Below are 12,899 nucleotides of genomic sequence, written 5' to 3'. Positions count from 1 at the left end.
GAATGTAACGGCATAATCTCTGCTCATTGCAATCACTGCCTCCTGGGCCCAAGCGATCCTCCCACCTTAGCCTCCTGAGTAGCTGGGACTATCGGCATGTGCCACCACTCCTGGCTAAGTTGTTTTTTTTTATTTGTTTGTTTGTTTGTTTTTGTAGAGATGGGGGTTTTGCCATGTTGGCCAGGCTGGTCTCCAATTCCTGGGCTCAAGCGATCCACCGGCTTCACCTTCCCAAAGTGCTGGGATTACAGGTATGAGGCACCACGCCTGGCCAGAAGCTGCTTCTTCAGTGTTGGTCTTGAAATGAAGATCTGGAGCAGAGCCACAGCTGGTATGCCAAGGATATGGATGTGTACAAGAAGTACCTTTGGGTAAGCCACTGAAATTTGAGACTTGTTTGTTTCTACAGCCTAACTCAGCCTAAGCAGACTTTTATGTGTATATTAAAAATTTAAGGCCGGGTGCAGTGGCTCATGTCTGTAATCCCAGCCCTTTGGGAGGCCGAGGCAGGTGGATTACTTGAGGTCAGGAGTTCGAGACCAGACTGGCCAACATGGTGAAACCCACTCTCAGGCTGGACGCAGTGGCTCAGCCTGTAATCCCAGCACTTTGGGAGGCCGAGGCAGGCAGATCACAAGGTCAGGAGATCGAGACCATCCTGGCTAACATGGTGAAACCCCGTCTCTACTAAAAGTACAAAAAATTAGCTGGACATGGTGGTGGGCACTACTCGGGAGGCTGAGGCAGGAGAATGGCGTGAACCTGGGAGGCGGAGCTTGCAGTGAGCCTAGACCATGCCACTGCGCTCCAGCCTGGGTGACAGAGAAAGACTCCATCTCAAAAAAAAAAAAAAAAAAGAAGAAACCCACTCTCTACTAAAAATACAAAAATTAGCCAGGCATGATGGCAGATACCTGTAATCCCAGCTACTCAGGAGGCTGAGGCAGAAGAATCGCTTGAACCTGGGAGGCGGAGGTTGCAGTGAGCCAAGATTGTGCTACTGCACTCCAGCCTGGGCAACAGAGCTTCCGTCTCAAAAAAAAAAAATTAATAATTTTAATATTCACAGTAACCCTATTAGGTGGGTATAATTAGCTCCAGGAAGAAACTAAGATTCTTAGAAGTTTTGTAATTTGCTCAGACATTTAAAAGTGTAGGAGCAAGGGTTTGGGTTTCCTTCTTCCTAACATAACCCTTGTTTTGTTTATGTATCTATCACTCATCCCAACAAATAAGTGTGCTTTAAGAGGTGCTGCCCACTCACCTACCATGGCCAGGAGTGTGAGCGACTAACTGCAATTAGTCAAGGCAATCATGGTGGTCTCATTTCCTTTGAGAGTAATAGGTTTGCCAGTAAATGGGTCTGTGAGCCAATTATGACCATAAAACAGGAAGATAAAAATTGAGGATTTGAATGCCAGTCGTGTTTCAAATACAATTCTGTCCCTGTCAGCACCAGTCACAGGTTTTGGTTACCAGTAAAACTCATAAAACAGACTTCATTCTAATACTTCATTTTTTAACTTTACAGAGCGATACAATACAGGAATAGGGAGTGCATAGTATCTTCATGTTATCTGGAGGCTCAGAGGCTACTATGTATACATTTTCTTGGCCTCCATCACCTTCCTGGGGTGTATATAGCTCCTGAGGAAGATTGAAGTGCCTGGCTTCACTTGGTAGGCCTCTCATCAGTTGTCTGTCTGGGTGCCAGTTCATAGCTCTCCCAGTGCATGTGCAGATCCACAGATAGGGGATTTCACAGCAAACAAGGCAGGCAGTCAGCTCCTAGCACAAAACATTCCTCAACTAGCTTAACTTGGTAGTTGCCAAGAGAACAGTGCCGTGAGAAGGCAGACCCAAGGTCACCTTCCCAGGTAGACCTAAACATGTTCAGAGATGTTAACCCTTACTGATAGGCAGTTGGCTGGAAGCTTCAAAAAAAGATTTCCAGGCCCTCAAAAAGAGACAGAGACTATCAAGTCTCACGCCTCTGGACATTTTTGTGTCTGAAGTTGATGCTTGGAACTACATTTTCCTGGCCCATTCAGTTTCCCACACTGCACTCTAAGACATCTATCTTTCTCCACTTTCATCAAACTTCTTCCCCAGTTCTTACTTTCAATGGTTATCTTGCTTCCTGTTTAAATTAGAAAATGGAAGCAATGAGATAAAATTTCGACACATTCCTACCACCACAGATCCATCAATTTCCGTTTTAATCTATATTCTCCACCTTCTGTCCTGTTACTATGGATATATTGTTTATACACCAATCCAAGGTTTCCCTTGCCACTGTGCTGTAGACCTTATCCCCAAGGACGACTCTAGCACTGTAAACACCTCCTCTTTTCTAGCCAACCATTTCCATCAGTGTATTTCCTTTAGTATTTCCTATTTTAAAATATGTCTCCCTCTTGACCCCACATTCTACTCCAATTTTTGGCTCATTTCTCAACTCTGTGACAGCAAGATAGCTCACGGGAGTTTTCTATGCTCATTTCCAATTCTTCCAGTCTCACTTATTCTCAATTAGGTTTTCTGTTACTTGTAACCCAAGTTACCTTAAATATTATAATCTTATAAACTCAAAACTTTTTTCCTTTGAATACTGATTGTTACTATGACTCAAGATTATTAAACTGGGAGAAAGAGTGCTTTGATATGAGAAATTTGTCACTGAAATGACAGCATATTGTTTAACACCCTTCAAAAATGACCAAAGAGAATAAGGATATGCTCATATCGAAACTTGAACAAGGAAGATACTGCTTTGAATTTAATATCTACATAATTTTTGTCATAATGTATTCATTTACTTGTCTTTTTTTTTTTTTGAGACGGAGTCTCACTCTGTCACCCAGGCTGGAGTGCAGTGGCGCGATCTCGGCTCACTGCAAGCTCCGCCTCCCGGGTTCACGCCATTCTCCCGCCTCAGCCTCCGAGTAGCTGGGACTACAGGCGCCCGCCACCGCGCCCGGCTAGTTGTTTGTATTTTTAGTAGAGACAGGGTTTCACCATTTTAGCCAGGATGGTCTCGATCTCCTGACCTCGTGATCCACCCGCCTCGGCCTCCCAAAGTGCTGGGATTACAGGCTTGAGCCACCGCGCCCGGCCCATTTACTTGTCTTAATATGAAAGTTTTGAGAGATTATGATTTAAGACAAATTAATACTGTACTTTTGCAACAAGAAAAATACCAATTATAAGATTAGAAAATTTTAAAGGTGTTTAGATATATGAGGTTCAGAATCCTATGATCTTTATTATATGTTTATTCTGTATCTTTATTAGATATCTAATAGCACTTCTAATCCATAAGCAATCTCAATTATGTAATGTGTTATCACTGATCTTAAATAAAAAAAAAAACCTGAAATTTTATGAGTTATCCACTGCATGAGCATATTGAATTGTGGCAATAACATGGTGAGGTCTACAGGGTAAAACAATTACTCCACCAGTTTTTTTCTTTAGAGATGGAGAATATGAAGTGTTTATGATAAAAGTCAGAATATAAAAAAGAGCCTGAAAAGCTGCAGCAATGTAGGGAACTTTATAAGTTGAAATTTAAACCGGAGCGTCCTTGGGAGTCAAAAAGAACAGCTGCTCAAATACAAAACTGCTTAACAACAGCACCTGTGGAAAATAAGCAGGCAACAAGTCTGCAATGCTACAGTGTCTCCTAAAAAGCTACTAAAATCTTGGACTACGTTGAAAACATGAATTTTTTTTTTTTTTTTGAGATGGAATTTTGCTCTTGTCGGCCAGGCTGGAGTGCAATGGCACCATTGCGGCTCACTGCAACCTCCACCTCCTGGGTTCAAGTGATTCTCCTGCCTCAGCCTCCTGAGTAGCTGGGATTACAGGTGCATGCCACCACACCTGGCTAATTTTTATATTTTTAGTAGAGACGGGGTTTCCATGTTGGCCAGGCTGGTCTCAAACTCCTGACCTCAGGTGATCCACCTGCCTTGGCCTCCCAAAATGCTGGGATTACAGGCATGAGCCACCGCGCCCGGCGGGAAAACATGATTTTAATAGCCAACATTTACTGAGCACCTTACCAGCCTTGCTTCGCATGGAGTAAGTGGCTTTCAGACAAGGAAAGTATTGAGAACGTGGAGGTGATTGTCTTTTCTGCTCAATCTGGGTACAATATACACAGACAGAGTTTATTCAAGGAACCACCAAGCAACACTTGAAAAAGCAGGGAAGATTGCCTGGGGGCAGGCACAGAGGGTGCCTGCTTGCTGTTTAAGATTGCAGGATCATAACAAAGCAAACTACAATCAACAAATAGAGCCACCGGAAAGCAGATTTCATCCCAACACATAAGGTAGAAATTCGTGGTGGTAAAAACTACCAAAACTGTGAAAGACATTAAAAAGAAAGGGGGCAGGGTGCAGTGGCTCACAGCCTTCCAACACTTTGGGAGGCTGAGGTGGGTGAATTGCTTGAGCCCAGGAGTTTGAGACCAGCCTGGGCAACATAGTGAGACTCCTGTCTCTAAAAAAAAAAAAAAAAAAAAAAAAAAATTAAAAAAAGATAACTAGGTACTATGTACTACTACCTCATATGTATTTGTTATTCATTAATGCAAAATAAATTATCCCCAAACTAAGTGGCTTAAAACAACACACACCATCTCCCAATGTCTGTGGGTCAGAGATCTGGCATGGCTTTGCTGGGACCTCTGCTTCAGGGTCTCTCATAAAGCTATAATCGAGGTGTCAGCCAGGGCTCCAGTCAGCTCATGCTCAGCTGGGGCAGGAACCGCTTCCAAGCTCAGTTAGTGGCTGTTGGGCAGGTTGAAGCTCTTTCTGAGTGGCTGGACTGAGGGCTTCAGTTCCTTGCTGACTGTTGGTGGGAGGCTGCCCCGGTTTCTTGCCAAGCGGCCCTTTCAGTTAGAGCAAGTGCTTAAGAGCCAGGAGAGAATACCAGGAGGACGAAGAAGATGGACAAATACGAGAACTTTTTAGGCATTCAGACCAAAACTGAGGTAGTTATTAAAGATGAGTCTGAGCTGTCTTGTTTGTGCAATTGGATAAAAGATGGTGCCAAATTACTCACATAAGCATAAGAGAGGACCAGATGTCATACGTAAGATGTCTTTGAGATACTAGAGACAACAAAGTGGAAATGAAGGTCAGAGAACTGACCTGAACATACAAATTTCTACAAGACTAATATCTAAATTGTGGTTGACAGCTTTACACTATTACATCTCTCTATACTGTTACATTTCTTTCTTTCTTTTTTTTTTTTTTTTTAAGACAGTCTTGCTCTGTTGCTGAGGCTGGATGCAGTGGTGTGATCTTGGCTCACTGCAACCTCCACCTCTCGGGTTCAAGCAATTCTTGTGCCTCAGCCTCCCCAGTGGCTGAGACTACAGGTGCACGCCATCACACCTGGCTAATTTTTGTATTTTTAGTAGAGATGAGGTTTCACCATGTTGGCCAGGCTGGCCTCAAGTCATCCGCCCGCCTTGGTCTCCCAAAGTGCTGGGATTACAGGTCTGAGCCACCACGCCTGGCCACTGTTATATTTCTTATTGACTAAATGATAGGTACTTTGACCTATTTAGTTGTCCATTTGCAAGGATCTCAGTCTGAAACTAAATAAGGTGGGTGGGGTTTCACACAAACATTTGTGTTAAACGTATCAACTGTACCTCCCCAGTTCCCCCTACCCCTACGTTATTTTGAAAACATCTTGAGACTAATAATTAGGGTTCAAGAAAATAAAAGTATGTGGCAACTTATGATCTCTTTCTTCTGGTATTCATGCCTTCGTGTGATGCCCTATCCTGACTGTGGGTAGGACCTGACTGGCTTCTAACCAATAGAATATGGCAAAAGTGATAGGCAATCTCTCCCACGATTGTGTTACATCACATGGCAGGGTGATGGATGTCACCCTGTGATCACATTACATTGTATGAGACTCAGTCTTTCTAGCTTCATGAAGCAAGTGAGCATGTTGAGGAAGCCCATTAGGCAAAGAACTAGGGGTTCTAGGGCCATTAGTAGCTGAAGGCCCACTTCAGTCAACAGCCAGCAAAAAACTGAAGCCCTCAGTTGTACAGCTATAAGAAAATGAATTTTGCTAACAACCTCAGTGAGTTTGTGGAGCAGATTCTCTCCTAGTTGGATCTACAGATGAGTACACAACCTGGCTGATACCTTGATTGTGGCCTGTGACCAAGAGTGACATGACATACCACCTTCTGAAGTGCTGAAGGAAAAAAAAAACTTTTGCTATAGAATAGTAAATCCAGTGAAAATATCCCTCAGACATGAAGGGAAAATACTTTCCAAGACAAACAAAAGCTGAGGGATTTAATCAACACCAGACCTGTCCTACAAGAAATGCTAAAAGGAGTACTTCAGTCAGAAAGAAAAGGATGTTCATGAGCAGTAAGTAACCACCTGAAGGTTAACAGAAAAACACAGAATATTATAACACTGTAATTGTGGTGTATAAACCACTCTTATTCTAAGTAGGAAGACTAAATGATGAACCCATCAAAAATAATAACTACAACTTTCCAAGACATAGACAGTACAGTAAGATATAAACAGTAAGTTAAAAAGTGGGGGGAGGGCTGGGTGTGGTGGCTCACGCCTGTAATCCCAGCACTTTGGGAGGCCGAGGCGGGTGGATCACCTGAGGTCAGGAGTTTGAGACCAGACTGGCCAACATGGAGAAACCCTGTCTCTACTAAAAATACAAAAATTAGCCGGACGGGGTGGCGGGCACCCATAGTCCCAGCTACTCGGGGAGGCTGGGTAGGAAAATCACTTGAACCCAGGAGGCGGAGGTTGCAGTGAGCTGAGAACGCCTCACTGCACTCCAGCCTGGGTAACAGAGCAAGACTCTGTCTCAAAATAAAATAAAATAAAAAGTTGGGGGAAACAAAGTAAAGGTGTAGAATTTTTATTGGATTTATTCTTGTGTGTTTACACTCAGAATGTAAGTTATATGAGGAAAGGGACTTTGTCTTTTTCACCGTTATATTCCCAATGCCTATAGCTAAATGATTTAATACATTTTGCTGTACCAGTGAATATCACTAGTTCTGATGAGCATCACGACACCCTTAACTGGTTGTAAGGAAACTATGAAACATAAGGGGTTTGCTTTTTCTGTTAGCATAATTTTGGACCAGTAACTCAACCCATAAAAATGTGGGCTGTCGCTTTACCTCTTTTAGTAACTTTGGGTAATTAGTCTTTTCTTTTGGGGGTGCTAGAGGTATAAACTACACTTGAATAAGTTTCAAATCATAAGGACAAACGTGGTTTCATGCTTTATGATTATTGCTCCACTACTGTAGCCCTTGCTACACGGACGCTGCCTTTAATGAGAGGGCTGACCCAGAGGAAAGATATGTGCAAAAGCAAAGTGAGAAAGGAGAAAGCAGAATTTATGTTATCTGTCATGTCTGTTTGGAATGCTGTAACAAAATACCATAGATCAGGTGGCTTATAAACAAGAGAAATTTACGTATCCCATTCTGGAGGTTAGGAAGTCCAAGATCAAGGCATTGGCAGATTTGCTGTCTGGTGAAGGCCCACTTCCTCATAGACAGCCATCTTCTCACTCTACTTTCACATGGTGGAAGTGCAAGGTGCCTCTTCCGGGCCTCTTTCATAAGGGCACTAATCCCATTATTGAGACCTCTGTCCCCAAGACCCTATCATCTTCCAAGGGCTCCATTTCCCAATACCAACACCTTAGGGGTAAGAATCTTATCTACTGTACTAAGGACTCCAAACAGTTGGCACCTGCCATAGCTCACTGTGGTGAAGATGGAGAATGGTGGGAGCATGGGGTGTGAGAGACCAGTTTAGGAGGCTCTAGAAGCAATCCAGGCAAAAAATTACAGCTGGAGTTAGGAAGATGTCCCTTTTGGCTCTGGGCTGAACTGTGCAGCTATGAGGCCTCCTGTCTTCCCTACTCCAAGCCATCCTGAGTGACTGGGTTCGGCACAGCAGCACTGATTCTGCTGATGTTTCTTAATGAAGATCTTTGGTACTTTGTATTTACAAATTCTCACTCCTGATCCATTTTTCTTTAACCGTACATTAGCTTGAAAGGTAGTCATTAACTCATGGTTCATTATGTGGTGTCAACTTTAGGAAGACCTCCCCTATCTTAGCTGGTCTGGTGATAGTAATGTAGTTCTTTTTCTGATGGCAATAGTGGTGGAATGTGGGCACAGTGCAGCATTCATGTGTGCTCTGTAACATACAGCTGTCTCCTTCATCAAGACAGTGATATTCCTTCTCTTTCAAAAGTTTGTGTCCTATAATCCCAGCACTTTGGGAGATATCCCAAAGGCAGATAAATATGTTATTTTCTAGCCCAGGTTATCTTGTCTTTAAGTAAACCCACTTCTTTAACAGGAACTCATTGCCAAGAACTCCAGTGCTGAATTTAAAAACATCCAAACCCTTTTCCAACCTCTTCTACTTCTGTACTTCAAACTAACCCCCTCCAATCTTAGGGAATCATAATCATTGGTTTTAAAGAAGATTGTTTTTAACATTCAGTTATACTTGTGTACCCCTAATAAGAGGAGTTGCCTCATCATTTTCACTGGCCTTTTATTATGAATAAAATACTTTTAAGATGTAAAAAAAGCCAGGCGCGGTGGCTCAAGCCTGTAATCCCAGCACTTTGGGAGGCTGAGACGGGCGGATCACGAGGTCAGGAGATTGAGACCATCTTGGCTAACATGGTGAAACCCCATCTCTACTAAAAAATACAAAAAAAACTAGCCGGGTGAGATGGCGGGCGCCTGTAGTCCCAGCTACTCGGGAGGCTGAGGCAGGAGAATGGTGTAAACCCAGGAGGCGGAGCTTGCAGTGAGCTGAGATCCAGCCACTGCACTCCAGCCTGGGCCACAGAGCGAGACTCCGTCTCAAAAAAAAAAAAAAAAAAAAAAAAAAAAGATGTAAAAAAAAAGGGAACCATGACCAAGGATTAAGTGAACGTATCTATTTTTATTATGAAACATTAAATTTTGACACATTGCCTCATTTACTTTTTTAAAATCTATTATCTGACTTACACCTATTCAGCAAAAATGCCAATAAATTATATAAATCATAGTTTGGGTCTTTTTAAAACTAGGAACATAGTATGTTTTATGATAAACAATAATACTAAATCTGAGTTGTATGAATTGTTAACTTGAAATTTGTTTTAGATGTTTAGCTTAAAACAAAAAGAAAACCAATCACATTAATACACTGTTGCAAAAGTTTCTCCTGAACGCCCTCCACATCACTGTGTGTCAGCATCCTTCGGCTTCTTCACTGAGGTACGGAATGCAGCCATATGTAGGTGTCAAGGCACTCATTCTAAGCTCTCCTATCCTGCACATCTTAGCAATCACATTAGATGGAGGGCTGATGATATACACTAATTCCCAACCCAGGCTATCTTGCTTTTAAATAAACTAATTTATTTAAAAGAAAATCATCAACTAAGGACTCAAACACTGAATTCAGAAATAATAATTCCAATTCAATACACATTCAATCAAATGTGTTAGTACTTAAAAGTCACAAATTTTGCAAAGTAAACAACCAATGAACTAAGGCAAATAGCATTGCCACCACATGCCTTAAAATGGTGTATTTTTGGTGTCTGAAGCTCTTTGCAAATTATATTTTGGGACAGTTCAGATGGATTTAAATAAAAGATGTATGTTCTACATAAATTTAGTTTTAAGGTTTTCAACATGGGTGGCAACATTACAAAAATATATCAATAGTCTTAATAGTGAATGTTTTCCACCTGGTTTCTAAATCTTTATTTTCCGTGGAGGTAAACCAAAGTTTAGATTCCATCTTCGGAATTATGATATAATCTCTATCGTTCCTAGAGATTTTAAAGCTAGATATGATCTAGGTCCTTGCCAGGATCTTCACTTTCGTCATCCTCATCTTCTTGGTCTCCAGATTCAAGTTCATCCTCTTCTTCAACCTAGAGGAAAAAGATGTATTTAATATTGTGAAAATCTGTTTATGTCACATTCAACATTTAACAATATATATTATTGATAATTTTTTTTTTTTTTGAGATGGAGTTTTGCTCTTGTCACCCAGGCTGGAGTGCAATGGTGCGACCTCGGCTCACTGCAATGTCTGCCTGCCGGGTTCAAGTGATTCTCCTGTCTCAGCCTCCCAAAGTGCTGGGATTACAGGTGTGAGCACCACGCCCGGACAAATTTTGTATTCTAGTAACTACATTAGAATATAAGCCATCTGATTTCTTTGATTTGATGCCGAAGGCTGTCATTTCTAATATGAATGAGACATATCAGTTAACTTTGCTGATAAATGGCTACACCTCTTTACACACATATCTGAACCAAACATGGCAAAAGATAATGACACACGTGGGTGACAACAGTCTTGTTACCAATCAAATGAATTCACTTTCTAGGCTTAAGGTCCAAAAGAAAATAGTGTATAAGTACTGAAAACTGAACCTAATCTGTGTATTAAGTAAATTCAATGAAAATAGTGAAAACAGTACAGATGGTACCATATTCATGAACCTACATATCCATTCCTATAATATAGGCACAACTTTTCCATGCTACATTAAAAATCTTTTAAATGCATTACACTAAAACATAATACAAATCATTTTTGGAGACATTTTAATCTTACTGGATGACCAAGATCCTTGAGTTTATTCTTCAATGACAGTATTTTCTGATCTTGATCGGCCAAGAGCACCAAGAGATCATCCTGTTCTTTTTTAGAATCTGTAATTTCCAACTCTAGTTTGTCTTTCTCAGTTTGTAAAATGGCAATGGTACTATTAGATGAATCCAGCTGCTCTTTAATGGCAGTTCTTTCCTCAGACAGAGCTTTAATTTCATTCTAGGAAAAGAAAGGTGAAAGGCAGGAATCTAAAATTAGCACTCACTTTCTTAGAGTTTTTAACAAATAGTTTCTTTCTATGACAAATCACTGTACTTGTTCAACCTAAGGAATTTAGGGATGGAGGTTAAGGGTATAGGAGGTTTAACACACACAGTAACATGAATTTGTTAGACTGTTCATCTAAAATGGTTATTGCCAAAAAACAGTTGAACATCCAAAAAATAGTTTTAGTTAGCTATTCCTCAAAAAACCTTTAAGAGACTTAAAAAAAAGTATTACCATTTCAGATAATCAGAGGAGTAAACAGAAATACAAAGCATTTTACAGCGTAAGTCTGATTAGCACCAGAATTTTAGAACTTGAAGCTCAAGTTAAAAAATTTTTTTAATCCCAATTTCAAGCATACAATTAAATGAAAAGAAAATAGCTTCAAATAAAAATCTATGGTTTAAAAATAATTTGGCCACAATCCAAAAAGCACAATTATACATTATTTTCCTTAATGTGACCTCATTCCTTTCTTCATGTTACTTATTCTGATGTCTCTTTCACACAATAATATGCTGACAGGACTTAATGTTCCTGTGTTCCACAGCTTATGGAAAATCTACATGTGGCTTGTGTATTAGCTACATTTGTGCTCCTTGTTTTGTTATTGTGATTAGATATTGATCTTAAAAAGAAAACACAGGCTGGGCGTGGTGGCTCATGCCTGTAATCTCAGCACTTTGGGAGGCTGAGGTGGGTGGATCACCTGAGGTCAAGAGTTTGCGACCAGCCTGGCCAACATGGCGAATCCTCGTCTCTACTAAAAGTACAAAAATTAGCTGGGCGTGGTGGCCGGTGCCTGAAATCCCAGCTACTGAGGAGGCTGAGGCAGGAGAATCGCTTGAACCTGGAAGGCAGAGGTTGTGGTGAGCCGAGATCGTGCCACTGCACTCCAGTCTGGTGACAGAGCGAGACTCCATCTCAAAAAAACAAACAAACAAACAAAAACAAACAACAACAAAAAAAAACCACCTGAAACAAAAAAATCTTCATTTGTGTCATCTTAAATCATCAATATAGGAGTGAAAATGTTGTGAGATAAAATTGCACATCATTAGCTTTCTTCATAAATCTAAGAATTTGAAAGATACATAACATTTCCTAGAGTTCATTTCATATTATATACAGTAAATAAAAGTTGCACCAAAAACAAACCTTTAACTCTTTAGTCTCTTGTAATAATGCTGACAGTCTTCCTTCTACATCAGTAGTTTTGGTGGCTATTACAGTCTCGGTCTCTCCTTGCACCTCAACTGATTTTGCCTGAAATTAGAAATGGAAAAAAAGATGTCTCTTAAACATTACAATCAACATGAACTCCCAAAGTGCTTATTTAATTTTTTTGCCTTTTGATATTTTACTTTCAATAACAGAAAATATAATTCCTCATGTATTTATGTGCAACAAAGTGCTCTCCACTGTCAGACGAGCTGTTCCCACATGGAAGAGCATCAAATCTCGTAAGAGTACGAGGAAGGCTGGGCTAAGGTGCCTCAAGGTAATTAAGCCCAGAAAAGTAATCAGCAAGGCAGCTCTAATGTAACTGTAACCCAGCATTTAATAAACAGATTATTTTTCTTTTTTTTTCTTTTTTTTTTTTTTTGAGACGGAGTCTCGCGCTGTCACCCAGGCTGGAGTGCAGTGGCCGGATCTCAGCTCACTGCAAGCTCCGCCTCCCGGGTTCACACCATTCTCCTGCCTCCACCTCCCGAGTAGCTGGGACTACAGGCGTCCGCCACCTCGGCCGGCTAGTTTTTTGTATTTTTTAGTAGAGACGGGGTTTCACCGTGTTAACCAGGATGGTCTCGATCTCCTGACCTCGTGATCCGCCCGTCTCGGCCTCCCAAAGTGCTGGGATTACAGGCTTGAGCCACCGCGCCCGGCCTCAGATTATTTTTCAAAGCTTTTCCTTCATAAATTTCCTGTAAGTCCATACTATTA

At 41.1% G+C, this 12,899-nt stretch overlaps 1 protein-coding gene and 1 long non-coding RNA gene across 4 annotated transcripts in view; one reads left to right on the top strand and one right to left on the bottom strand.

The window, feature by feature from the left end:
• Positions 1 to 12,899, top strand: part of LOC139362400 (uncharacterized) — a 39,578-nt gene that overhangs the window by 2,608 nt on the left and 24,071 nt on the right. The window contains exon 2 of the long non-coding RNA XR_011621241.1: positions 158 to 371. This is a non-coding gene — a long non-coding RNA (uncharacterized lncRNA). The remainder of the gene's footprint in view (positions 1 to 157; positions 372 to 12,899) is intronic.
• The window catches only part of LOC105477273 (USO1 vesicle transport factor), a 92,116-nt gene continuing 88,208 nt past the window's right edge, over positions 8,992 to 12,899 (bottom strand). For all 3 annotated transcript variants that reach the window (XM_011733716.2, XM_011733719.2, XM_071093511.1), the window contains 3 exons: positions 12,114 to 12,221; positions 10,692 to 10,907; positions 8,992 to 9,999 (listed from right to left, as the gene is read on the bottom strand). In XM_011733716.2, coding sequence (XP_011732018.2) covers positions 9,910 to 9,999; positions 10,692 to 10,907; positions 12,114 to 12,221 — 414 coding nt within the window. In that variant the 3' untranslated portion in view covers positions 8,992 to 9,909. The remainder of the gene's footprint in view (positions 10,000 to 10,691; positions 10,908 to 12,113; positions 12,222 to 12,899) is intronic.

The sequence above is a fragment of the Macaca nemestrina genome, chromosome 3, assembly GCF_043159975.1.
Source record: "Macaca nemestrina isolate mMacNem1 chromosome 3, mMacNem.hap1, whole genome shotgun sequence".
NCBI lineage: Eukaryota > Metazoa > Chordata > Mammalia > Primates > Cercopithecidae > Macaca > Macaca nemestrina.
This window is presented reverse-complemented; position numbering and strand designations above follow the sequence as displayed.